Genomic DNA, 23,802 nt, shown 5'->3' with positions numbered 1-23,802 from the left:
TTGAGGAAATGGTTTGCGTGTTTTTCTTCCCCTCTCTCTGGATCTCATCTCTGCATTCCCAGGTGTGCACAGTAACTGCATTTTAAAATAGCTTGATGCACTTTTCAAGGTTAACAGCATGTTGTAATTCCTGGGGAAATGTAGCAAGGCGTGTAGATAGAGAGGCGTGTAGATTTATAACCGTCAGCAGTATTTAAGCAGTGTCACAGCCATAGGGTTGGGGGAATGTGAAGCTCCTAGACAAGGAGCTCTTAAAACGTGGTTTGAAGGCCAGGTCTAGTCCATGATACCATGCTACGAGGCTGACAAGGGTATCTCTACCCTCCCATCTCGCTTTTGGTAGAGCCAGCTGGTGTCTGCAGCTGTACAGCTTCAGGGTCCCTCCCAGTTATGTTAGGACTGACACAGGTCTCTAAACCCTGCAATTTACTGTAATTTACTCCAGATCTGAATCTAGGGAGCTATACAGTTGTGTGTGTCGGGCATAAGCTACTTCCCCAGACACTCCTGTAGTAGTGGAACCACGACCAGTAGTCACTTTTGGACCACTACCAGTAGGAGGTTTCATTCTAGGGACAGCATGCTGCCAGCAACTGGGTGAGTTAATGCTTTCTGGGTTGGCTGGAGAGAGTGGCATGCCCAATTTAAGCCTTAGAGAGCTGAGCAGCAGAGAAGAGACCAGTCTGAAAATCTCCATAATCCCATTCTGAGAGTGAAGGGAACAGTAGCCTGGGCTCTGAGCATTTTGTGCCACGCACAACTATTGCAACAGGAAGAAACCAGCACGTTCAGCATCCAAAGATGAAATGCGCTATACTTTCGGTATGATGTTCCTTGCACTTAGATGGCCCTTGATGGACATGACTTTGGCTACCTGATTCAAAATCATGCTGCAGGGTCATCTGGGATCCTACCTCTGAACTCACTTTTGGGTTTGGGGCTTTCTTCGTCTTCCCTCTTCTTCACCTTTTCCCTTGTGAGACAGGGGGTAATGCTGAGGGAGTTGCCTGCATGTATCATTCTTGAAGATCCTGGCTGCTTCCTCTTTCCATGTGTAGTTGAGAGGTTTGATTCCCAGCAGCTGCCACCCTGTCTGCATGGGGCAAAGGTAGCTGTGAAGTGTGGGACCTGGGAGCAGCAAAACATGCAAAGCATCCTCATGTGACTAATACTAGGGTGACTTTGGTATTATCATCAGATAATAGTAGAAACCAGCTCCATAGACTAAGTCTTGCGTCAGCTTGCAAGGATCATGTTGTCGGATGGAGTAGGAATAAATGCGAGTCTGTGTAACTATGTTCTTTACGTAGTCTGACTTTTCAAAGCATTAAACCACTTATAGGCATTGTTCCAGTTTGACTAACTTTGTAATTCTTTGCACTTCTGCAGTGCTTTTATCCAAGATCTTCACACTCCTCTCAAAGGCTAACCTGCCGAGCAGCCCAAAAGATATTGCTGAGAGTCTGAGACCACCTTTCAGGCAATAATGTCGTGCGGCTTGGTTTTGTGTGAAACCCTGCGTGGTCTCAGGAGCTCTGTGGGATCACCTGGGATCGTGCAGTGAGGAGTGTCCTTCCCAACAAGCTGTGGAGCATCTGACTGGACACCCTGATCCTTTAAGAGAACTGTCAGCTGCTACAGTGTGCTGTGCTCCCAAGGTTTTCTTCAGCTGCAAAAGCTTCCTGGAAACTTGCAGTAATTACAACTAACGTCAAGAGTTTGCAAAACACTGCAGAAGTGTGGTCTCTTCCAGATTATCTGGAGCTAGCCCTGTTTTGTTTCAGAGAAATGTTCTGAATATAGAGCTTTTGATGGCTATAAAAGAGTCTGGACCTGTTTGGAAGGATTTTGCCTTCCCTCTCCAGCAGAGTTGTTTATGAGGCTGATGGACATATCGCACATTGAACAGCTCTTATTTCTGCTTTCAGTAGTCGGAATAACCAGCCAAAGTGGCATAGTTTTGACTTCCCCAGAAAACTTTATTAGAAAACACTTTCACAGCAAACACGCTTTTTCTAAAGCTACTTCTGCTTCTTTCCTGTTTCCTCCAGTAACAACCTTTCCCCACTTTGAGGGCTCTGCCAACAACGATTTCCTTTAACGCTGGATCTCTTAGCCCTCTACAACACCACATTGAAACTAAGTGAGGCACAAATACCACTTCTGGGGATACTATACAGGAGGAATGTGGAGCTGGCTTTGCTTGGCAGTTTGGATTTGCCCGGTGAAGCTCTCTGCCCCTCGGCAGTCCTCTGTTAGAGTGGAGCAGGGACAGCGTTATGCTTTTTGAATGAGAAACAATGACCAGCATTTTCAGTCGGGTTTTCCTGGTGGAATGCAAGCCTGGCGGTGTGCAGTCTCCACTCTGGATTTCACTTGGATGCATACAGCTATCCCGGTTGAAGACTATGGGGTCTATTCAAAACTCATTTTCTGTTGCGTTGCTAATACTTTGAAATTGCATAAATATTTTTTTTTCTTTAGAGATAAGCTTTAAGCATTAAGCTCTTGTCTGTGACTCATTAGTCTGCTGTTGGTGACAAATTATTATCTTTGTTAAATAATGGAAAATCTTTCCATGCAGTTTGTATTCCTTATTGTCTGAACCAAACTACATCTGTTTATTTTACCCTGAAGGTGGCTTTCTTCTCAGCTTGCTAAAAGTTCATCATAATATCTGAGAGCTAATATGAAAGAACAACAGACCTCACTCTCATTGCACAGAAAATTTCGTGTGTGTATTTAACTGTTGAACAATTGCATTAGATGAGTTTTGGAAACACTGCATGGACTGCCACAAAAAAAGTGTCTGTTTGCTTTAAAGGCGGTGATTTGCTTTTTTTACTTTCTTCTCCCTTTTCAAAAGCTCTGGCTGAACCTGCGTTGGTAGTTACATAGACTGGCGTTTTCTAGGGCTTTTTTTAATTCGGCATTTTAATTGCTATGAAGTTAATTCTTGTAAAGTCAGAAGAAAAGTGGGTAAAGGCAGATATACTTACTGGAAATGTTATGAAGGGGTTGGACTGTCTGACCACAGATTGCTCGTTATCTGAAATGGGAGATGAGAAACATGTTTAGGAAGCAGATGCATCACTGGTGTTTCCGAACCATGGAGGAAATGCCAGACGCCAACTCTTGGGGTAGATTAGCTGCAGGCATGCAGATTTTCTTTCTTACAAGTTGATAATATTTTGAAAAAACTTTGTTTTCCTTTTAAATAAAGATTAACCAGGAGATTCGACTCTTACAGCATTTTGCAAAATGCAGTCATAACTAGTAATGGGAGTATTGTCGCTGGGGCGTGGGGGAGAGCGAAGCGCTCTGCCTGGCAAGGTGGAAAGGAAAGCTCACCTGGTAGCCAGTCTGCTGAAGAAAACACCTTTATTTAAAGGTACTCAGTTGTGTGAGGTTCAGTAGTCCTTTCATTCCCGAAGGGGGACAGCTTCTTCCATCTCCCATGTGCTCCTGTTTGCACCCTCGTGTAGGAATGCCAGTATAAAGTGGTCTGACCCTTCCTGTAGCCTTGTTAACTAGATACCAAATCCAGAGACTATTTTCCATATATGTGTGAGCTCTTAGTCAGAGGTCTTGGGGCTGGTTATACACAAATCGGACCCAGCTTTCCCAGCTTACTGTTTATTATACACTGTTTATTTATATACTGTGATTCCCGAGCACCCAGAAACATTTCCACTTAACTGCAAAACAGTCTTCTAATTCAGAAAAACTTGCTTTCATGTCTTCTGGGTTGTGTGGCTGCCTCTTCTGAAGGAGAGGTTGTAGCAGGACATGGTTTTTATTCTGCTTGTTGTATTATAGCTCTCGGATACCCTGACCCCTCTGGTATGCTGTGGGGCATCAAAGTTGAGTGCAGCAATAAAAACCCAGAACAGTCCATGATTAAAACTGCTGTTTAGTTTCTGAAGATTTTGTACTGTCCGATTAATAGAAGCATTTGGCAGGAGTATCAGTAGGATATGAACTATCCCATTATTGTGTATTTACAGCTTTTCTTTTCACCCTACAGACGGCCTGTCCCTGTTTCTTGTCATCTCATCTTCTGTGACTTAGGTCTTGCTTAGAACAGACACCCATTTACAGCCATCCAAGTCCTCGCTCAAGTTTAGTCAGCCTGCCTAGATCCTGCAGCTGGATGAAGGCCCCAGATGCCTACCACAAAGAAATCCAAAGATGTCATTTTTCTTTTTCTTTCTTTCTCTCTTTTTTTTTTTTTTTCCTTTCAGCAAATTTGATGCTCTGTAGTTTGTTTTTGGGAACAGATGGAGCCTCTTGGAATCCCTAAAACATTCAAGAAGAATGAGGTTTAATGTTTTTTTTTAAACATCAAGGGTAACTATATAAGCAAATCAGAGGTTATTGGGAGTTAAGTGCTAGCTGGTGGTTCAGTTGTGTCCTGCAGTCTTCAACATTCTTCTGTCACTAATGTGTAAATCTCAGAATTTCAAGTTTCTATGACTGTGAGAGACTGAATCTGTTAAAGCATTTGTGTAGTGAAAACAAAGGCTAGGTATCCCCAAACCAGGATTTGAGCCTGGTTGGTAATTAAACTTTTAGGATCCTTCTTGTAAAGTGAAATCCATAGTTTAGTTTTTAAAATTACAAGTTCTAAATGTGTGAATATTAATGAGGTAATTGGGGATAAGTTAGAGCTGGAAGAAGTCCTGGTTAAGAGACTGACAGAAATGTCAAAAATATGCTCTGCCTTTGTTTCTACTCCTTCCCCTGGATTTTTCAGGGAGTTTTTGGGAGGTCTTTTGGAGGTCTGTGGGTGGTCTCTGGGCTTCAGCTGGTGATGTGGCCTCTTAGTTTTGCCATGAGACACTCTCTCTGGCTCTGACTTGGAAAAACAAATCGTTTCTTAGGAGTGATTAGGTAACAAAAGGTAGGATCTCTACAGAAATCTCCTTTGTGAACTTCAGAAGCTTTGAAATGGCCAGAGCTGAAGTGGTTTTAGGGTGGCTTGTGGGGCAGGTGGTTGTGTGCAAGCAATAACGCTCCTGACGCTTCCTTCCCCACCCCAGCCATAACTGCTCAGAGGGCTATACTCAGTGTATATGGCTCTTCTTAAAGTTCTTTGACCTTTGGACCTTTATCATTGCTAACTGAAGTGTCATTATGGCATAAATAAACCCGTCAGCTCAAGTAGTGTAATTCTGGCTCTTATCCCAGTCTTAGAGGCAGACGTAAATGCCATCCTGTAGCTGGCGTTTGAAGTTGCTTGGTCTGATTGAGATGATGACTGAAATAATCTTATTTCTTCTCCCTTGGTTTCTTCACTTTGTTACTAAACTCTCCGTCTTGCTATCGTTGTGTTAATTTAAATTTATTTCAAGTTTGAAGGCTCAGCGATGCGCCAGGTTGCTATTTACTGTCATTGGGTTTGTATCATTTTAGCAGCCTGACAGGCTTCGCGGTGTATTTGTGACATCTTGAGATGAGAAAATACTTTGTTTTGAAATAGAGCATGCAAAAAGTATGGCAGATCAGAGTGTTTGTACAGGCTTGGTTAATAAACCGAAGAGCTGATCCATTAAGTGCAAACACATTTGGATTCATAGGTTTGGGATCAAAAACTCAAACTGGCAGAGATTTTTTTTCTGCCTCTTCCTTGTGTCCAGTGCATCTTGTGTTGAAACGTGGTGGAAACCTTGCTAATAGAGCTATATCAAGGGACATGCTTGGGAGAAATGTCACTTAGCATGTAACTTTCCTTTGGTGATGCTCAGTAGAGGAGGGGAGCTGGGTATGTTGATGTTCCCTGATTTATTTAAAGAATTGCTTTAAGTTACCTTGTTCCAGTTGTTTCAAGCAGCTTCAAAAATGTAGTTGTTAACTCCTGTGTATATTTTTTTTTTTTTTGCCCATGAGGCAATGGGATATAACAATCACCATTAAAATGTTAATTTCCTACAAATATGGGAAATTAGTAAGAACTGGGCTGGTTTATGGTAATAGCCTCAGCTGGCTGGTTCCTTTGTTAGGAAGAGGCTTTGTATCTCCTTTACAGACTTAGGTAATAAATAGTTTCTGTGTTTTCTTGAAATTATTGTTTAGTTTTCTTGTTTAGTTTTCTTCAACTCCACATGTGCTTTAAGGAAGCCTCAAAATTGCCCATGGAATATGTCTGTTTACCCCCATCTTTCCTCCCCCGTCTGCCACGTGTCCAGCCGGGCCCTCTGGGCTGCCGGAGGTGGGCAGCCAAGCCGCTCGGCGTGGGGCTGGAGATGAGCAGGTTACCATTGCTGGCCTAAGTTCGTTTGGGGCAGTGTTGAATGTTTTGAGTGATGAGTTATTTTGGTTTTGTTTGCAGAATGAAATTGGTTTCACAAACTAATAAAATTTGGGAGAAAACGCAAGAATGCGTGGGAAACTTAACTGGAGTGACGTCCTTTTTTATTTTATCTTTTCTTTCCCTCCCATGTATTTCCCTATGAGTGTCTGACTCGCAGGCTCCATCATTCTTGCTGAGGTTATTCCACTTCCCAGCATAGACCCACGCTGTTGTCCCCCATCTGTAACTGCTGGTGGGCTGAGGGGAAAACCTGTGCTAGGCCTCAAGTTTATACTTTTCCACCAGTTGTCTATTTAACCAATGACAACTGCTGAACCTGTGTGGCAGCCTTTTTCTGGACTGGTGTCTGTCTTGGGTCCTCTACTTAGAGCAGTTAGAAGTATGACCAAAATTGTTTTTTTTAACAGCAGTGGATGGTATTACTGGGAAAGAGCATGGAGGGGATGCTCAGACCACATGTGCCTCTTGGGGGAATCTGGCTTAACAGCAAAGAATTCTGCTTATTTTTGCTGCCCAAAGGATATTAAAATCAACATGTGAAATGAAAGGTCTGCAATTATGGCAGAATACCCAGGCAGTTTACTGAACAAAAGAGATAATGTGCAGGTTGGTGATTATATTCCTTATGGCCCCGCCAGCTTCTCATAGGACTGGATACTCTGCTGACTGGTGTGGCTATACCAGTGGGTTGGGTTTGGTGGTTGGGCTTTTTTGTTGGTGGTTTTTGTTGGGTTTTGTTTTTGTTTTTTTTAATTCAATATTACTGTTGTAAGTGTGGAGACAAACAGCAGGTACTCTGCCTGCTGAAGGAATGATGCAGTTGGAAATGTGAAGGAGCAGAGGTTTGCTCCTCTAAGGGAGATTATCTTGAACAGTGGGGCCTCTCAACCTAAAGCCTGCCATTTTGCTCTGTTAAGAGAAGGTAGTTAAACAGCCAAATTGTTTAAACACATAATTACAGTCCAGAAGTCAGAACTGTCTTCTGGGTCCTGTGATTCAGCCCTGTTCATGGCAAATGTAGCAGCAGTGCAGACAGACTTACATAAAAGAGCTGCACTCTGAGGAAGTGGAGGAGAGGTCCGTGATACTTAGAGGACAAGTTTGGTGCTTTCCTGTGTCACACAACTTCCTCTGCTATTTCCAAACTCTGTTACGTGGAGAAAAATATCCCTTGCGTCCTTTGACGAGCTTTGTGGGTGGGGATGGAGGAGGCTCTTGTCCCGAGTGCCGCTTTCCAGCAGAGCTGCTGTTCACATTTCTGTCCGTCGGCTGGGAGCTTGACCTTGAGTTTTTTTACTCTGTGATAAGATTTCAAGGAATACTTTACATGGCTTTTACAAGTGGCTGTGTAGTACAGACAGTGCCAGAAGTGCAGCTGATGTCTGAAGCCAGACTTACTGCATGAAACTTGGAGTTTCTCCATTACTTCTTTGTGTAATTTGGATGAATCCCTCCTCGGTGTGTTGTGCAGCATTGCAGTCTTTCACAGTGTCCATTTACATATTATCTATGCAAATTTTTACGCAATCTTCTGCACCCCTTCATTTAGAAGCTGACGTGATGAGGAATTGCAGCACTACAAACTTCCTTAATCCACATAGTATTTTTATTATTTTTTTTTTCTGCCCTATACCTTCTGTGCCTGTAGGACCAACTTCAGGAGCATTTTCAGGTTTTGTTGGGAGGAAGGGAGAAGGAGCAGAATAAGCAGCAGCATTGCTTCTTGCATGGAAATGTGTGGGATTTGCGGATTATAGGCATTCTTTATAAGCTCAAGACCTGTATATAGGAAGGAAATTAAAGGTTCTTAATTATAGTGGTGATTGTAATTTGGTATGTGCTGGGTATATCTTTGTAGTTGTTCTTTGCATACCAGAAATGTTGAGCTTCTTTATTCATGAGGGGAAAAGTTTTAAAAGTTTGATTTATTAAAATTATTTTTATGACTGTATGGCAGTTGGAGAGCTACTGGTGTTTGGTAAAAGACTCAATTGCATTGTCTGTGTGCTGACTACAGAAATTGATGAGGGATGTCTCAAACGCTTACCTGTACTTTTAATGTGGCTTATTTTTGCAACGTGGGTATTCTGAAGCCGTAATGGATTCTCAAATCAGCAGTAGAATAGTTAAAGCTTGTAGAAGCAAGTTACAAAGTGTTGGACACAAAATCACTGCATCCCAGGAAGCTTCCTCTAAAAACTCGCATCTAGGTGATTTCTTGATAACTTTTTTTACTTGCTTACAGAGCTGTTACTGGTCTGCTGAATTGTCTCCCTAAACTGAGGAAAACCCCTTGAGCTACACCATCCTGCTGAACTCTGGCTGTTTGCCTTGCTCTCAGGGAGGTGCCCCGATAGCTGAATGATGTGGGGACTATGAACATGGACCTGCCTGTGGTTGCTTTGCGAACAAAAAAGTAGGGGGGGAGTTTCTTTTGTTGTTGCGTGTGTGTACACTGGTTGTAGGTCTGTGGTCTTTTGGCTGATAGCTTTAGTAACTTCTTATAGAATCATAAAATGGTTTGGGTTGGGAGGGACCTTAAAGATCATCTAGTTCCAGCCCCCTACCATGGTCAGGGACACCTCCCACTAGACCAGGTTGCTCAGTGACCCATCCAACCTGGCCTTGAATGCCTCCAGAGATGGAGCCTTCTGTATGGTCTTGCCATAAGTGAAACTGATGCATTGGTAGGTTGGCACCGTGGCACGTGTGAAATGTGGATGTTTGTTGTTGAGGGCTCGGTCAGGCTTCTCTTTCAGTGATGGGCTGCATGGTTGCTATGCTCGGTGGAGGTCCATGTGCTGCATGGAGGTCAGGAGAGGTTAGTTAGGCTACGGTTGTTAGCTGTGAGTTGCATCCTACTGCAAATGTATACCCCTTCTCTTTTTTTCAATGAATAGCTAGGTGAAATCTTTGTTTATCAAAAAAGGAATATTCAGTCATTCTTCAAAACTAGACCATGGTTTCTGCCTTTATTCTGTTTCTGAAGATTGCTGGGTGAGCTATGAGCAGTCGCCCCAATCAAATGAAGTGCTTGCCTGCTGCTGAAAGACCTCTTCAAGAAATACCTTGAAGGTCCAAGCCATTCTGTCTAGACTTTGAAAAGCTGTTCTCAAGGTGTCTTTCTCTAACCTTAGATCAGGGTTTGTTTCCACAGTGTCTTTTTTTTTTTTTTTTTTTTTTTAGCAGTACCCCCATTTTTATGGGGATAAACAGATTTATCTGTTTTTATCATCAGAAGACGATGAACATGCAGTTGATAATATAAAAAAATGCGGTCAGCATCGAACAGGTATAACTGCATTGGTCTCAGTAACTTGCACTTTTTTTTTACTTGAAAGGATGGAATTAAAATTCTTCTTCAGGGCTGGCAGGGCTCACACTTTCTAAACAGTTTAGTGATCACCTTCCATAACATACTTATTAGACTGAATAAGATGTTCCATGCTAGTGTGTGTACTTCTGACTTTAAATGTTTATTTTAGAGCAGATGGTAAAAGGCCAACTTTATCCTGAGTGCGATGTCAGCCTAGGCTTCTTACACTTCCATGTGAACAGTGGAAGAGGAGATACATGCAGTGATAGCCTAATCTTACCCTGTGTTAGTCGTGTCCCATCCATCTGTCGCCCCTGTCTCTCTGTTTTTATAGGCAGAAGTTGTGGTGTTTGCTTATGGCAGTGCTTCCCCTGAGCCTTGGCTTCTTACTTGGTTGAAGACCAGCCAGACCTGAGCTGCCTGAGCCTTCTGGAACAGGGAGGCTCTTGCTGAGCTGGCGATGTTCATCTTCCCGTTTTCGCCTTCAGGTCCCCTGACTAGTTGACAAAATTCAGAGTGAGGAAGCAGAAAAAAAGCCTTTCGTCAATGCTGAGCTGTGACAGGCTCTTCCCCCATCCTTCAGAGGGACTGAAGCTCTGGCGTGGGACTGATTTCTGAAATGTGTCTCATGGCAGCTTCATAAACACTGTCTTCAGGGCAAGGCTTTGCAGCCATTTAACCTGATTTAAGTGCAGGTGGCTGCTGTAAAAGGATATTTTCTCCCTCTGCCCACGGCCAGAAACATTTTCTGTGAGGGAGGCACGACAGCTCTAACAGCTTGTGCAACCACGAGTGGGGATCCAGAGCTGTCAGCTCCCACCAGGCTGCCCTTGCCAGAAAACAAACACAAAAATTAGTTGTATCAGCAACGAGCCTGATAAACTGCACGGGCGGTCAAGTGACATAAAGGAAATGGGAAGAAATGAACGGGGTTGCTCCCTTTGGTGTCACCCTGCGATCAAGTGGGCTTCAGGCTTGGGTGGGCTCGTCTGGGGTGGAGATGGGTATGCAGCAGGGGGGACAGTGAGGGGGGACCCAGTGGGTGACTGGGAAGGGAGGGTTTCACCTGGAGGGTGACAGGCTTTTATTACTGTCACAGCGTGCTACCCCTTTCACAGGATATCTGCCAGGCAGAGCAGCTGGCAAACACCAGTGCTGAGCAACCACTTGCTGCCCCGTGTCTCCAACTGGTGGCTCTCCCAGTCCCCGTGTCCTGCTCGTGCTCCTCGATGCAGGCAGAGGCATTTTCTTGCAAGGTTTTTTGGTGCTGCTCTTCAGACAGCATAGGAAATGTTTAATTTTAATATTTTTTTTTTCTCTCCACACAGGTGTCTTGAGGAAAAAATGAGCTTTACCTTCCTGCTTTGGGGGTTAAAATTTCCAGTTCACCAGCTTACAGAGGAGTTAATTTAACAAAGCTCAGTAATTTTAGGTTTTGTGATGAAAGAGAGACAGAGGTGTGTTGGGTGTGAACGTGTTTGTGGAAGGGGTGTGTTTTTGGAGGTGGGATGTTTCCAGTGTGATGTTAGGAGTGGGATTAAGTACCAAGTACAACTCCCACAGTCACTGCCCTCAGTTTCTTTCTTCGCACATCAGTGTGTGACTTGTGTAGGTATGTGTGTGTGGTTTGGGGTTTTTTTTTTCTGAGCCCCTCCACCTATGATTTTCCAGTGATGCTCAGGCCAAGGCCCCTTGATTTCAGCTGGCTTGGGCACTGTCCTCAGCAGCTCCCCCTTCTCTGTCCTTCCCTGGAGGTGCCACCTCCTCCAGCTTGCTGAAGGGCCTGTCCCCAGGTGGTTAGAGTCATAGAATTATCTAGGTTGGAAGGGACCTTCAAGATCATCTAGTCCAACCATCAACCCAACTCTGACAAAAAAAACCAACATCACTAAACCATCTCCTCCAGCACCATGTCAACCCATCTTTTGAACACCTCCAGGGATGGTGCCTCAGCCACTTCCCTGGGCAGCCTGTTCTAATGCTTTGATAACCCTTTAAGTGTAAAAATTTTTCCTAATATCCAACCTGAACCTCCCTTGGCGCAACTTGAGGCCATTTCCTCTAGTTCCCCTGTGACTTGGGAGAAGAGGCCAACCCTGGCCTCTCTACAATCTCCTTTCAGGTAGTTGTAGAGGGCAATAAGGTCTCCCCTCAGCCTCCTTTTCTTCAGACTGAACAACCCCAGCTCCCTCAGCCTCTCCTCATAAGACTTGTGCTCCAGACCCCTCACCAGCTTTGTCGCCCTTCTCTGGACCCGTTCTAGCACCTCAATGTCTTCTTTGTGGTAAGGGGCCCAAACTGGACACAGGACTTGAAGTGGGGCCTCACCAGTGCCAAGTACAGGGGGACAATCACTTCTTGAGTCCTACTCACCACACTGTTCCTGATACAGGCCAAGATACTGTTGGCCTTCTTGGCCACCTGCGCACACTGCTGGCTCACGTTCAGCCGACAGTCAACCAACACCCCCAGGTCCTTTTCTGGGTTGAGGGATTAAGGTTGATGCCTTGCATAGGTCAGAAATTTTGTAGGGACTGAGCTGCTCATTTTGGGAACATCTGTCTTAAAATGTTTGCCAAATATGTCTGAAATGCTCTCTGGCTGAGGCAGGTACAGAAGAGAGTCCTACAGCCCCATGCGGCCATGTTCTGTGTCTGTCCTCTTCCCCCAACCCCTCCTGCCTGCAGCAGCCAAGCTGAAGGGTTTGAAGACAAGTCACTTTTATTGTACAACCCCGATTCATCTTCCAGGCAGCTTCATGTTGTGCGCTGAATGACATGTTGGTCTCTTTTTGGGGAAAAAAATAGATTTTAGCGTAATGCATATTCATGAGGCTGCATTATGGTTGCTGTGACAACCTCACCACCGGCAGTCAAGATCGGTATGTTGAACTTCTGTCTGCGCTCCCTGTATTGCACCGGAGAGCATGTTACACGGCTTTCCACTTTTTTTTGCCCTCTCCTTCTCCCCCCAGTCAGTGGATAATTTAAATTGTTTCAGAGTTGATGCTTAATTAATAGCTGCATCTAATTAAGCCTGCAACACTGAAGCACAACTTCCTGCTCGTTTCCGACCCGTGTTAATGGAGTGTTGCTTCTGCCAGCAATCTGTAATGCAGAGGAGGTGATTCTGGTGGGATTTTCTTTGTTCATTTCCCTTTAGCTCAAGGGAAAAATAAACCTGAATTACTAAGCATAATATTTCTCCACACCATAGGTCACCTAACTGATAACTTCATCTCTAATGCAAAAACCCCAACAAGGTCTATCCCTTTAGTCTATCCCTATCTAGTCTAGTCTATCCTTAGAGTTTTGAGGACCCCTGACCCTGAAAGGGTTGGGACCTTTCAGCTGGTGTTACTCACAACCAGAAAGCAGTTCGCTCTGTGTATGCATTACATCATGTTATGACCCTGGGGCCACAGGTGATGTAATTTGAGGAAGACTTTGGCAGACTGTGACGCGAAGGCAGTGACTAATTTCAGGATGAACCCATGATGGGTTGAATGTGGGGAGAGCTCAGTTTTGAAGGTCAGGCTCTGCGTGCTTGTTGATGTTGGAAATTGAGGGCACTTGCACAACGCTTGTGACTTCTGGAGTGTATAAGCTGCTCTTGGCCAAACATCCAGTTGGACTGGCCTCCAAGTATTGCCACTTCTTGCTTTCCAACAGGAAATGATGACATCGTTCCATACAGAGGACAACATATTGCGTAGTCCTGGGTGGTACAAGTCTGAGATGGGCACCGTTCATGAAAGGGCTCTGTTGAGTGAGGTTTGTGCCCCTTCTGCCTGCTTAAGCCTCTTGTTGAGTTGAGCTTAACATAAGGTTTTCTGGAAAAGTGCCAGCTTCATCTATACAAAACCACTCCCCGTTGCTCAAGGAGAGACGCTGTGGGTAAGGTCTGGCTTTCTCTGCAGATGTGAGCCTTCTGGAGAGCAAACCGGCAGAAGTGTGTGCACAGGGGAAAGAAAAGCCGAGCAGACAAGGAGTGCTCAAGTGCAGACAGTTGATCTTTCTCTGCTTAGTTTCTTAAATATTAATAAGTACAAAATGTTCAGACGGTGACTTGAGATGAGATTCTGCCCATTAAAATGAGAAATTGGGGGGGGGATTATGTAGCAAGAGGGAACTTTTTGCCCAGAGCGGTACGTAGAATTGGACTGTGAATCTGTTGCAGGCTTAGACGTACTCAGCGAGGTGTTCAGTTGTAGTTAGACATACCCAGAAAACACCATGCCAAGCTTTCTTTTCAGTTGGTATGTGGATGGCCTGAGCGTATCTTGTTGTGTTCCCGCTCTTCTGTCAACTCCCTTAGGATAATACGCAGGAGCATTTCAGTGAAGAAGTAATGAATACTTAACGGAGTCCCGATACTTTCCACTCCCTCAATTTGCACGTCCCTCACTCACGATAAGACCGAAACGTCCCAGTGTTGACACCGTGTCTGTATTTGTTCATCCACACACAGCCTGGCTTTTCTTGGATATCAGAGCTCTTACCTTGGACTTCTGCAGAAAGGCATTTTGAGATTGAATTCAGAGAATGTGAAGGAAGTGGGGTGTAAAGATGGGGTGCAAAGATGAGAACTCGAGGTGTGCTAGACTCCAGTGTCATCTTCAGCTTTCTGAAACACCATTTTTCTAGCAAAAGAAACACATGCTTTAGAGGTTACTTTGCTGTGTCATAGTCTTGTATGGCCTTTTTGACCTGAGATGAAATTAATCTGTGATGCTTTAGTGGTTTTTTTTGTTGTTCCCACCCCTGCCCAGGCTTCTGATGAACACTTGCTGAGGCGATGCTGTTTGACTCTGTATTTGGTTTGTGTTTTGTTAACAGCCAAGGGAAACTGAATCGCTGTGCTGAGAAGCAGCGTCCTTTCTCCGACAAAGGGCACATGAAGATTTAGCTGTTCAATTGCTGCCCAGTCGACCAGGCCACATATTCTGATTCATCATGTTCTTGTGTAGAAATCAGGTGCAAGGACAGAAAACCAAAACCTATAAGCCACTTGTAGGAGACTTGGGGGCGAGTTGAGGTGGATTTCAGACAGCAGCGGTGCACTGAGTGCTGCCCTTCCCTGAGTTCTCTCCTCCCTTCTGCATCCCAAGCTTGATTTTTCTGTGCTTAGCATAAGTTTGGAATATATGTATGTGTTGGTTTGGGGTTTTGGGTCCTGATATATTTGTTTCAACTGAATGTCTGACAGTTATTTGGGGATTAATTGAGGGTTTTCATGTTATCTCTTCTCTGGCTCTCCATAAAAGAATCCTTCAGCCTTGAATGAATTGCTTTTAGCAACTAGATATTAATGGCAATTAAAAAACAAACAAAAAGCCCAAAACCAAACCAGGACACCAAGTTCTAAGGCTGATTTTAGTTTGGGGATTTTTTTAAGTGTGGAAGATAATAGACCTTTTTCACTAATCAAGCCCTGTATACATAAACTGTTGCCTTGTTTTTTATAAGATGGTTTGGGACTTCAGGATAATTTTGCTAGTTTGACCTCTGCTACTGCAACAAGAGAAATAAAAGCCACCACCTTAAAAACCTGGGTTCCTGAATAGCCTTATTTGTAAGCATGTTAATGTAAGATATCCTTACTATATTACAACAGAGGGTCTGCTAGTACTATTTGGTCTGTCTGAAGTGCAACAAAGGGGGACCTAAATCAGTTTTGCAGAGTCAGCATCTGCCTTACTGTGCTCTGCAGCACTTTCTGTTATAGCACTGAATGTGGAAAAGGCCTTCTGTTGCTTGCATTAATGGTAGGATGTTTGTACGCAGAAATAAACTTGATCGGGAAGGATAGATTTGATTTTATTTTGCTCAAGTTAAAAATTTGCAAGCATGATATCGGTCTTAATTCTTATTTATAGCTTGTTTGTTGTATGGTGTGAGAACAATTATTGTCACATGTATGAGAGTGTTTACAGTGCATGTAGCTAAAATAGTTGTATTTTTGTTATCATTTCATAATATTTATTTATGGTTGATTTGAAAGCAGAAGGAGATGTCGGTCTGCATTCACACTCTGAGCTCTGCATGTGCAAAACTGCATGTTGGCTTTGATGTTGCTGTATGGGGAGTTATTGGAAACAGCCTGGAACTTGGAGCCAAAGCAGTTGAGGCTGGGATGTGGATGGGTAGATGGGAGAAGGTGAGGCAATGAATACTGATGATGGTAAAGCAAGTGTTTTTTATATTTAGTTACCGTGTTTTAGAATAGCGCTAATGCTAGGTAAGATTCTGGTCTATATTTTACAATTTACAAAAGTTTCCTCAAGCTTATATAAATTTGACCTGAGCCACTTGGAATAGAAAGTCTGTGAGGCAATGAATACTGATGATGGTAAAGCAAGTGTTTTTTATATTTAGTTACCGTGTTTTAGAATAGCGCTAATGCTAGGTAAGATTCTGGTCTATATTTTACAATTTACAAAAGTTTCCTCAAGCTTATATAAATTTGACCTGAGCCACTTGGAATAGAAAGTCTCTGAGAAGCCTTTTTCTTTTTTTTTTTTTTGTTAGTAAGCTTGAAACTGCTGAAAAGTCACCATATTTATTGATCTTTATCTAAAAAAAAAGAAAGAAGTTGCTGGTTGCAAGAACAGGCTGCTGACATAAAAAGCCTGTCTTAGATCGCGCATTTGGCTGGAGGCCAGATAATGAGTTTCTATAGGAGCTTGTTGGCAAGCTCAGGTTTTTGCTTAGGGTAATCTAATGTAACTGTAAGCAATCTGGGAGCCTGGTGCACTCAATTTTTAGACAAAGTGATCTTATTATTTTTAAATTATAACTGAGAAGATATTTTTATATAACAGCTTCTTGTACTTAAAGCACTTAAAAAATGTCTAGGAACCTGATTCTTTACTATTTCCTCTTTTAATGGTCAACCTACTGAATAATACTTTAAAAAGTAGTTGTACCGATGGCATATCTTTTTGCTTGTCTCTGTGTTAGAGTATTTAAGCTGACTCTGTTCAGTGGAGTGGTCTGTTGGTGTTTTAAAGAAAGGTTTGCATTTTTAAAAGACCAGGTAGCAACATACTTAAGAGTAGATAGATCAGTTTTACTAGTAAAAATACCATAGATGTGTTCAGGGGTGCATCTCTTGGGCAGGTTATTCTGCGACTGAGGCTAAAACGCTTGAACTGTCCTAGGAGGAGGCTGGAGTTTAGAGCTTGGTGTTCCCAGACTGTCTGGGATACTGAAAAGGCCCAGCAGTGTATCTGCTTGGGGTGGGTTTTCACCCACCTCCTGGGTTCTCTCATTCTTCGTTGCCTGAAGACAAAGCTTGAAGAGTATAGAGTTTACTTTGTCTTGAGATTTTTTAGTTGCTTCTTGCTTCTTTTGTGAGGTAACTGAATGGGAATCCATTCTAAGGGGAAAACTGATCTTGGATTGTTGTCCATTGAAGTACTGTATATGCCAGGCTATAAAAAGAGGTCCAGATCCAGCCCTGGTATTTGGGGAGCAGTGGACAAATGTGGCTTTAACAGGAGAATGCTGGGGACTTCTGATTCTGCACAGGTCTGCAGTCTTGAGTTGACTGCTCTATCCATAAGAGGGATGGAGAAGGCTTGGGATGCATGTGTGTCCTCCACTGGTGTGGGCTGATGGGTGCCGACCAGAAGAGGGAGAGCACTCTACCATTTTTATTATTTCTTTATATAGCTGTATCGTTAGCAGTGACAGCATGGATGACAAACAAATGGGGTTTGGTTTACAACTGCTTTGCTGTAGGTGTGAGTTACATGGTATGTAAAACTGGTTGAACATAGATGGAGATCTTTGAGATGGAAGGAAGCATGATACAACTGTGCTGGTGCTTATCAGAGGTTTAAACTTCCCTGATAGCATTTGTTCTCTAGTAGCTATTAATAGTAGGGCCTGGAGATATTTCTGGATGTGATAGCTGACAAGTTTCTTCATCAAATAGTCAATGAATGAGCAAGAAGTGTTTCTATTTTAAACTTAGCTTTGACAAGTAATAGAATTTCAAAGAAAAGCTCTTCATAGAAAATAACCTTGGTGTGATCTACCGCAAGTGATTCTCTTTAAGCAAAATATTAAACACAGGGCTGCAACTTTAAGCATCTCTGATAAAGGAAGAGTTTTGTGGGTTTCTTTTTTTCCAGCTGCACTGTAGGGGATTTGTATTGGTTTCAAACTTCTGTGTTTATGTGAAGGGTGCTGATAAACCTTGGCAGAGGTGCAAAGTAAGGCAGATTTTGAAGTGGACGGTCTGGTCCCAACTTGGTGTGAATGGTCACTGCAAAAGTGTTAGGGTAAGTGGAGAATCCCTAGGGAAAGACGAAGAGCTCTGTTGAAAAGAAGTTTGTGTTAGGAGGTGAGAATTGCCTCAAGTGCAAAGGCTGTGGGAGCCAGTGGCAAAAGGCTCTTCCTTCTTGCTCGTTATTTATATGCCTGAAGTGACACATGTCTAGATCTACCTTTGTTTTTTCATCTCACACCAGTGCCTGGGGTGATGTGCCATGAAACTAAGCATATTTTTTTAATGAAGGGAAGGGCAACATTGACCAAAGGAAAAAAAAAAAAAAAAAAGGTTAGTTGCAGGAACAAATGTCTCAAAATAAATTTTTAGCACTGCAGAAGTCCATTTGGGAGAGCGTTGCGGCACCACACAAATGGAACGCTCTGAGCTGAGGAGCAGAGTTTATAGGAGAGAAAATTGTGGCTGCTTCATTATAAACTGCCAGAGCAGTACCTTGCTAGAGTAGCAGGACCAAGGAACTAATTTTTTTTTTTTTTTAAAAGATGGAGATTGTACACTTTTGGTACCGTGTGATATGTGTAGAGCATTGAATTGGACAGATTTGGCAGGTCTGGTTTAAATCAGAAATGATACAGTGCAGTGTCTTGGAAAGCTACCATTACAGTGAGTTTACGTACATTAATTAAGCTTTCTTCTATTGTCTCTTGAAAAGCAAAGTACTTCTCCCAGTACGATTTGTGATTTATAATTTAAGTATTGCTCATGTCAAATACTGTCTCTGGAAGTGAAATGTCCTGGCCATTTCTCATTCCTCCTGATTCTATGACACCTGCACGTTCAGCAAAAATACCGGCTGCATTGTTTCTCTTCCAGTAAAGTTTTTGGTCATGCTAGTTGGAAAAAAAACATAAATGTGAAAGCTTCACTAATGAAGTGATTCTCCTTTGCATCTCAAAGGGAGTGATAGAGATCTAGCGAAAGGTAAACAAGAGTATCAGTAGTGGTAATTTCAGGGATCTTGGCAGTGAGTTTGAATGCAGTTTATGGTTGATTTTCAACAATCTCTAGTTTTTGATGGGATGTTCTGCATGGATCTGTCTGGTGGCTTTCTTCAATAAACCATTATTATTTTCTGTTTCCTTAGCCTGAAGCAGCAGGGAGAAACAACAGCCTCTTGCTCCAGTTTTTCTGGGAATTTAAAGATGGGTTGTGAAGCTTAGTGGATTTTCGTGTCTTTGATTAGATGTATCAGCAAGTTGGAGAATGTGGTCTTACCAGCTAAACTTTTGTTTCATGTAACCTGTTAGAAATTGACTTGCTAATCTTTCTTTGGAGTGCAGGTTGTTAGCTTGTGCCCATCCTGACTCGCTTTAAAAATAGCCATGAGAAGGAGGCCATAATAGTGTGGGAAGATGGTAAATCATCAACTACTGAAAACCAAACCATGCATCTGTTACACTGTGGAAAAAAAATGCCTGTTAAAAAGCTAATCTGGAGCATGTTTTTCCTCCAGCAGCAGGAAGGCCCTTGAAAGGTGGTTAGAAGTAGTTAGTGATTAGAATGCACGTATTCAGATTTATTGCAAGCTTTCTAAAGTACTCTTGGTGTTTTGTTTCTTGCAGAGACTCCAACCGTCATGTTAAGGTAAAGCAGAAGAGTGCAGTGCTGAACATGCTAAAGAAGTTGGACAAAATAAGGTTCAGAGGTCACAAGAGAGATGAGTTCCTTGATTTAGCAGAGTCTCCAAATGCTTCAGACACTGAATGTGGAGATGAAATCCCGGTGAAAATACCTCGAACGTCAACTCGAGACAATGAAGAGCTGAGAGACCCTGTAAGTACTTGATTTAATTTTCATTATATTATGTTATGTTATATAGTTGGCAGAACAATAACAGAAGTTAATGATTCCTTGACCCTATATTTTGGATTTAAGGCTTGAACACGTGTGGACTAGGAAGTAAGCATCTAGTAATAGCCTTCCATTTTGTGGAGAGATCAAATTAATTTGTTGTTATTAGGGTTCCCTGTACCTACTATTGATTTTAGATGATGTGGGTTGATGGGTTTGTTGACCTTGTATGTGCTTCTGAATGCTGTCTGGTTCATATTTGTTTTTTTGAATTACTGATGAACAGATGTGAAGGAAAGACTTCTTTTCAGTCTGAGAAGCTCAGATCTACTCAAATGTCACTGGCCAAGACTGTAGGGATAAGACTTCTGGTGGCTTCATTAGAGTTAGAGGGTCACACCACCTTGTTCTTTGCTGCAGTGTTGTATCCAGTAATGCTTCTGTGCTACAGAGCTGGTTTAAACCTATGCAGGATTCTTCAGGTATGAAAGCTTTTTCATGCTTGTAAACAGAAGTACTGAAGCAGACCTACCTTTTTAAAAGACACCATTTCAGGCAAAGTTAAATAATCGTTAAAAGAAAAAAATAATCCTGCTTTTTAAGTGTGGCTGTGGATCCTTGAACTTGGAATGCCACAATCTAAATTACAATTTGTCCATTTGACTGTTTTCTAGAGTGTGACTTGGAAGTCAGGATTTGTACCACTGTACTTGGAAACTCACTGTGCAGGTTTTGTCCCCCAAATGTGATCAAGTTGTTGTCTGAAAGCTCATTTATAGCAACACAGGTCTTGCTCACCACAGATTTTAAACTAAAAGATTGAAAACTCTATATGCTTAAGCATCTCCTTCGGGGTTGGCAGCTTGTATCCTGTTCTGTAGCTATTAGGTTTTTTAAATTAAAGTGGGTTTGTATGGTGTCACATACAATCCTCCTTATATTGAGCTCTTTTGCCAGATTTTTTTTTTCTTCTTTGTCATCATGGAACAAACAAGTGGTAATGACAGAGCATTTTTCTGTCACAAAAAGTCTATTGTATGCAAATCCTCAAGCTCCTTAGACAAGGAAGGTCTTTTAAATGCCTTGCCTTTGCTCTTGTTCTGCTGAAGGCATCTGTCATTTGTTAAGACAGTAGATATTGTGTATACTGGGACTAATCTGTCCTTCTGCCATTAGAACATGGTATTGTCTGAGTTTGTTACGGGCAAATACTGGTCTGTTTTCATTAAACATAAGGCGTTGTATTTATTTAAAGGGAATACCCTTTGTATCTAATCAGAAGGATCTGGATGGCAGAGCTAGAGACTCCAGAAAGATCCATCTTACACCCTAGATACAGTTTTCTGTGTTTCTTTAGGAGGACAGTAGTTACAAGATGGTATGGCTGAGGGAGTAATGAGGTAAACCTACAGTTTTGACTAGTTACAAAGTCTTAGAGCTGCGCATCTGGGGTGATGATCTCCATTTTCTGAAATTGTTTAGCTCTGTGTGCTGAGAAGGTAGTTTGAAGAGAAGCACTTTGCTTTCTGGCTGATTAGTGTTATGTAGGTTATCATGATCTCAGTCCTTGGGATACAGTTGAATATAGTTTAAAAACAGAAAGGGAGAGGAAGCAGCAACAGCATCAGATGACTTGTTTTGCTTTGCTTGTGATGTTTAGGAGTCGCAAAACCAGTGTGATGCTGGAACAGCCTAAGAGCAGCAGCTGTGTCACAGATACTAGCAAAATAAGCAAACTTCTATGAGGAAAGTGATCTCACGTGTAAGGGATAAATTTCAGATGGGAAGTTTGGGGATTAGCTCTTAGCCCTCACAGACATCTGTCCCATTAAGTGCTGCTGCCTATCCATAAAATGGGGGGAGAAGGAATAATTCCCTGTGCTGCGGAGGTGCCAGGAGTAAAGGAAGTAATGCTTGTATGTTTAAATCAATATTAAAATAGTAGCTGAGATTGTGAACAGAGGAATTCTGAATGTCTCTGTTTCATATAGACATCAGATGCTTGAGTTGCACCTGAATTATTTTTGATTCAGTGACTAAAACTCAATCTTAAATTGCTTATACAGGAATGTTTTTTTTTATAGGCTCTGTAAGCAGCTTAGCATTATACTTTTATTACACCGTTCATGAGAAGACCAAGTCTTGTTGATTTCTTCTTGTTTTATACCTTTAAGGAACTGTTGAAAGCATGCTGAAGTGAATGCAAGTCTTGTGCATAATCTTAGGCTGCGTGTCTTTTCAGATAACTGTGAGTTGTACTGTGCTTCCACTTCTGTTGCTTCGCTGTTTCTTTTAAAATCTGAGTACAGAACTGATGAGCTTGAAAGAGCAAGATTGGTGGCTTGGAACTGAGCATAGACATGCAAAATTTGAGTCCTGGTCCCCTTATCTGCATCTTCAATACACAGATGTCTCTGACTCTGCTGTCAGCCGTTCCCTTAACAAAGGCTTCATCTCTACCCCTCCCTGCTTCCCCCTCCCCCCTGCTTTAGTCTGGTGTATTAATCATTACGGAGCCATTAAAAAATTATCTCTGTCTGCTAGAGCAGTACAGCACAGTCATATGAATGAAAGGCCCTTCTTTGCTGTGCCTCAAGGGTATGTAGTGCACTTAGAAATGTGCACATTAGGTGCCTCTTCATTATGTATGTGTCTGAACTTGACAGGCGTATGCAAAAACTTGCCACAAATGGGGGTTTCAGAGTAAAAAGCCTTGTTGTAAATGCTTGTGATTGCCGAGCCCTGACCATCTGCAAAGAGCATCCTCTGTTGCACACCCCTAACGAGGGAAGTGAACGTTCAGTCCCAGGCCACAGGTACAGCAGTGGGACTTGGTCCCAACACTTCACATGTCTTACTGAAGTAGCACATGCAAAATTTACACCCTGTGAAAGAACAGAAAGGATGGCCAGATGAGGTCATCTTATATTCTCTGTCTTAAAACTCTGAACTTTACCTGTTTAGTTCAGTAATAAACATCCTGACTCGGTTTGGATAAAGCACGCTGCTTCCTTCCTCCTGGTAGGAGAGCCCTGGGGTTGGAAGGATTTGTTATTTTCCTTTGAATTCTCCTCGGTGGTTTCTGAGACATTTTGTTCAAAAGATGTCTTAATTTGAACTAGTTTGGTCTTAACTTAGAGGCTGGCTCTTTGCTCGTGTAGGTACTTTTCCCTCCCTCATTTAAGTGCCCTGACTACCAGCTATCTTGTGGGTGGCAGGTACTTTCTAAGGTCTCTGTGGGTACTTGGGCACTGTGATCAGATTATTGCCAAGACAGCTGTGTTGGTTAACAAATTAAATCTTTGCTAAGCATTTCCCAGTTCCTCAATGGCTTCCCAGATTTCTTCCTCCCTCCCTCCCTCTTTACCATAGGTGGCTGACTGTTGTTTTTTTTTTCAAAGGGAAGGACATACAGCACTGTGTGCAGCACTGTTATTTCTGCATTGTTTTGTAAAACCACCACAAGCACGAAATAGGTAGAGGGGTAACCTGGTCCATTCCTACTTCCTAATAGTGAATATATTAGCGCTTCTCTTGTTGTGACATTGGCAATTCAGGTAATGTTGCTGGCTTGGTAATTAAAGTCACCTTTGTTCAATGCCATCGTGGTTTCCTATTCTGTAGATGCAACATGGGTTCTTTCCTGCTAGATCACAATTCAGCACCTAAGAAAGGTTTAGAACATTGCTCCAGCACCTTGGTTTGATAAGATGCAAATGTTCAGGGATAGGAACTGCACCCTGAAAGTCATAGCTTGCCCTTGTATTTGCCAATTCTGGCTTGATCTGCCTCATTTTAACTTACGTCTCATAATTTTGTGCTATAGATGCATTTATGTACTCTTAATGTGAGAAATGTCCTGTTTTTATAAAAGGGAAGAAACGTTCAGCACTATGTACAGGTATATGAATTAACTCAGTGCGGAGGGGGATGACATCCCCTTCAGCAGAGGGGAAAAAGAATAAATTAGTGTTTAAACTGGTGGAGGTTCTACACTAACCTGGCAATGAGCACTGCAAATCAAAGCACTCTCGTACCTGACATATTGTACTGAAAGCAGTCTAATCTACTTACGCAAGTTCCC

At 42.6% G+C, this 23,802-nt stretch overlaps 1 protein-coding gene across 3 annotated transcripts in view; it reads left to right on the top strand.

The window, feature by feature from the left end:
- Positions 1 to 23,802, top strand: part of GRAMD4 (GRAM domain containing 4) — an 82,270-nt gene that overhangs the window by 6,000 nt on the left and 52,468 nt on the right. For all 3 annotated transcript variants that reach the window (XR_001414294.1, XR_001414293.1, XM_014963752.1), the window contains exon 2: positions 19,490 to 19,700. Coding sequence is in view for 1 of the 3 variants with exons in the window: in XM_014963752.1 (XP_014819238.1) it covers positions 19,490 to 19,700 (211 nt within the window). In the remaining 2 variants the exon portion in view is untranslated. The remainder of the gene's footprint in view (positions 1 to 19,489; positions 19,701 to 23,802) is intronic.

This window comes from Calidris pugnax, unplaced genomic scaffold, assembly GCF_001431845.1.
Source record: "Calidris pugnax isolate Ruff unplaced genomic scaffold, ASM143184v1 scaffold44, whole genome shotgun sequence".
NCBI classification, from domain to species: Eukaryota; Metazoa; Chordata; class Aves; order Charadriiformes; family Scolopacidae; genus Calidris; species Calidris pugnax.
This window is presented reverse-complemented; position numbering and strand designations above follow the sequence as displayed.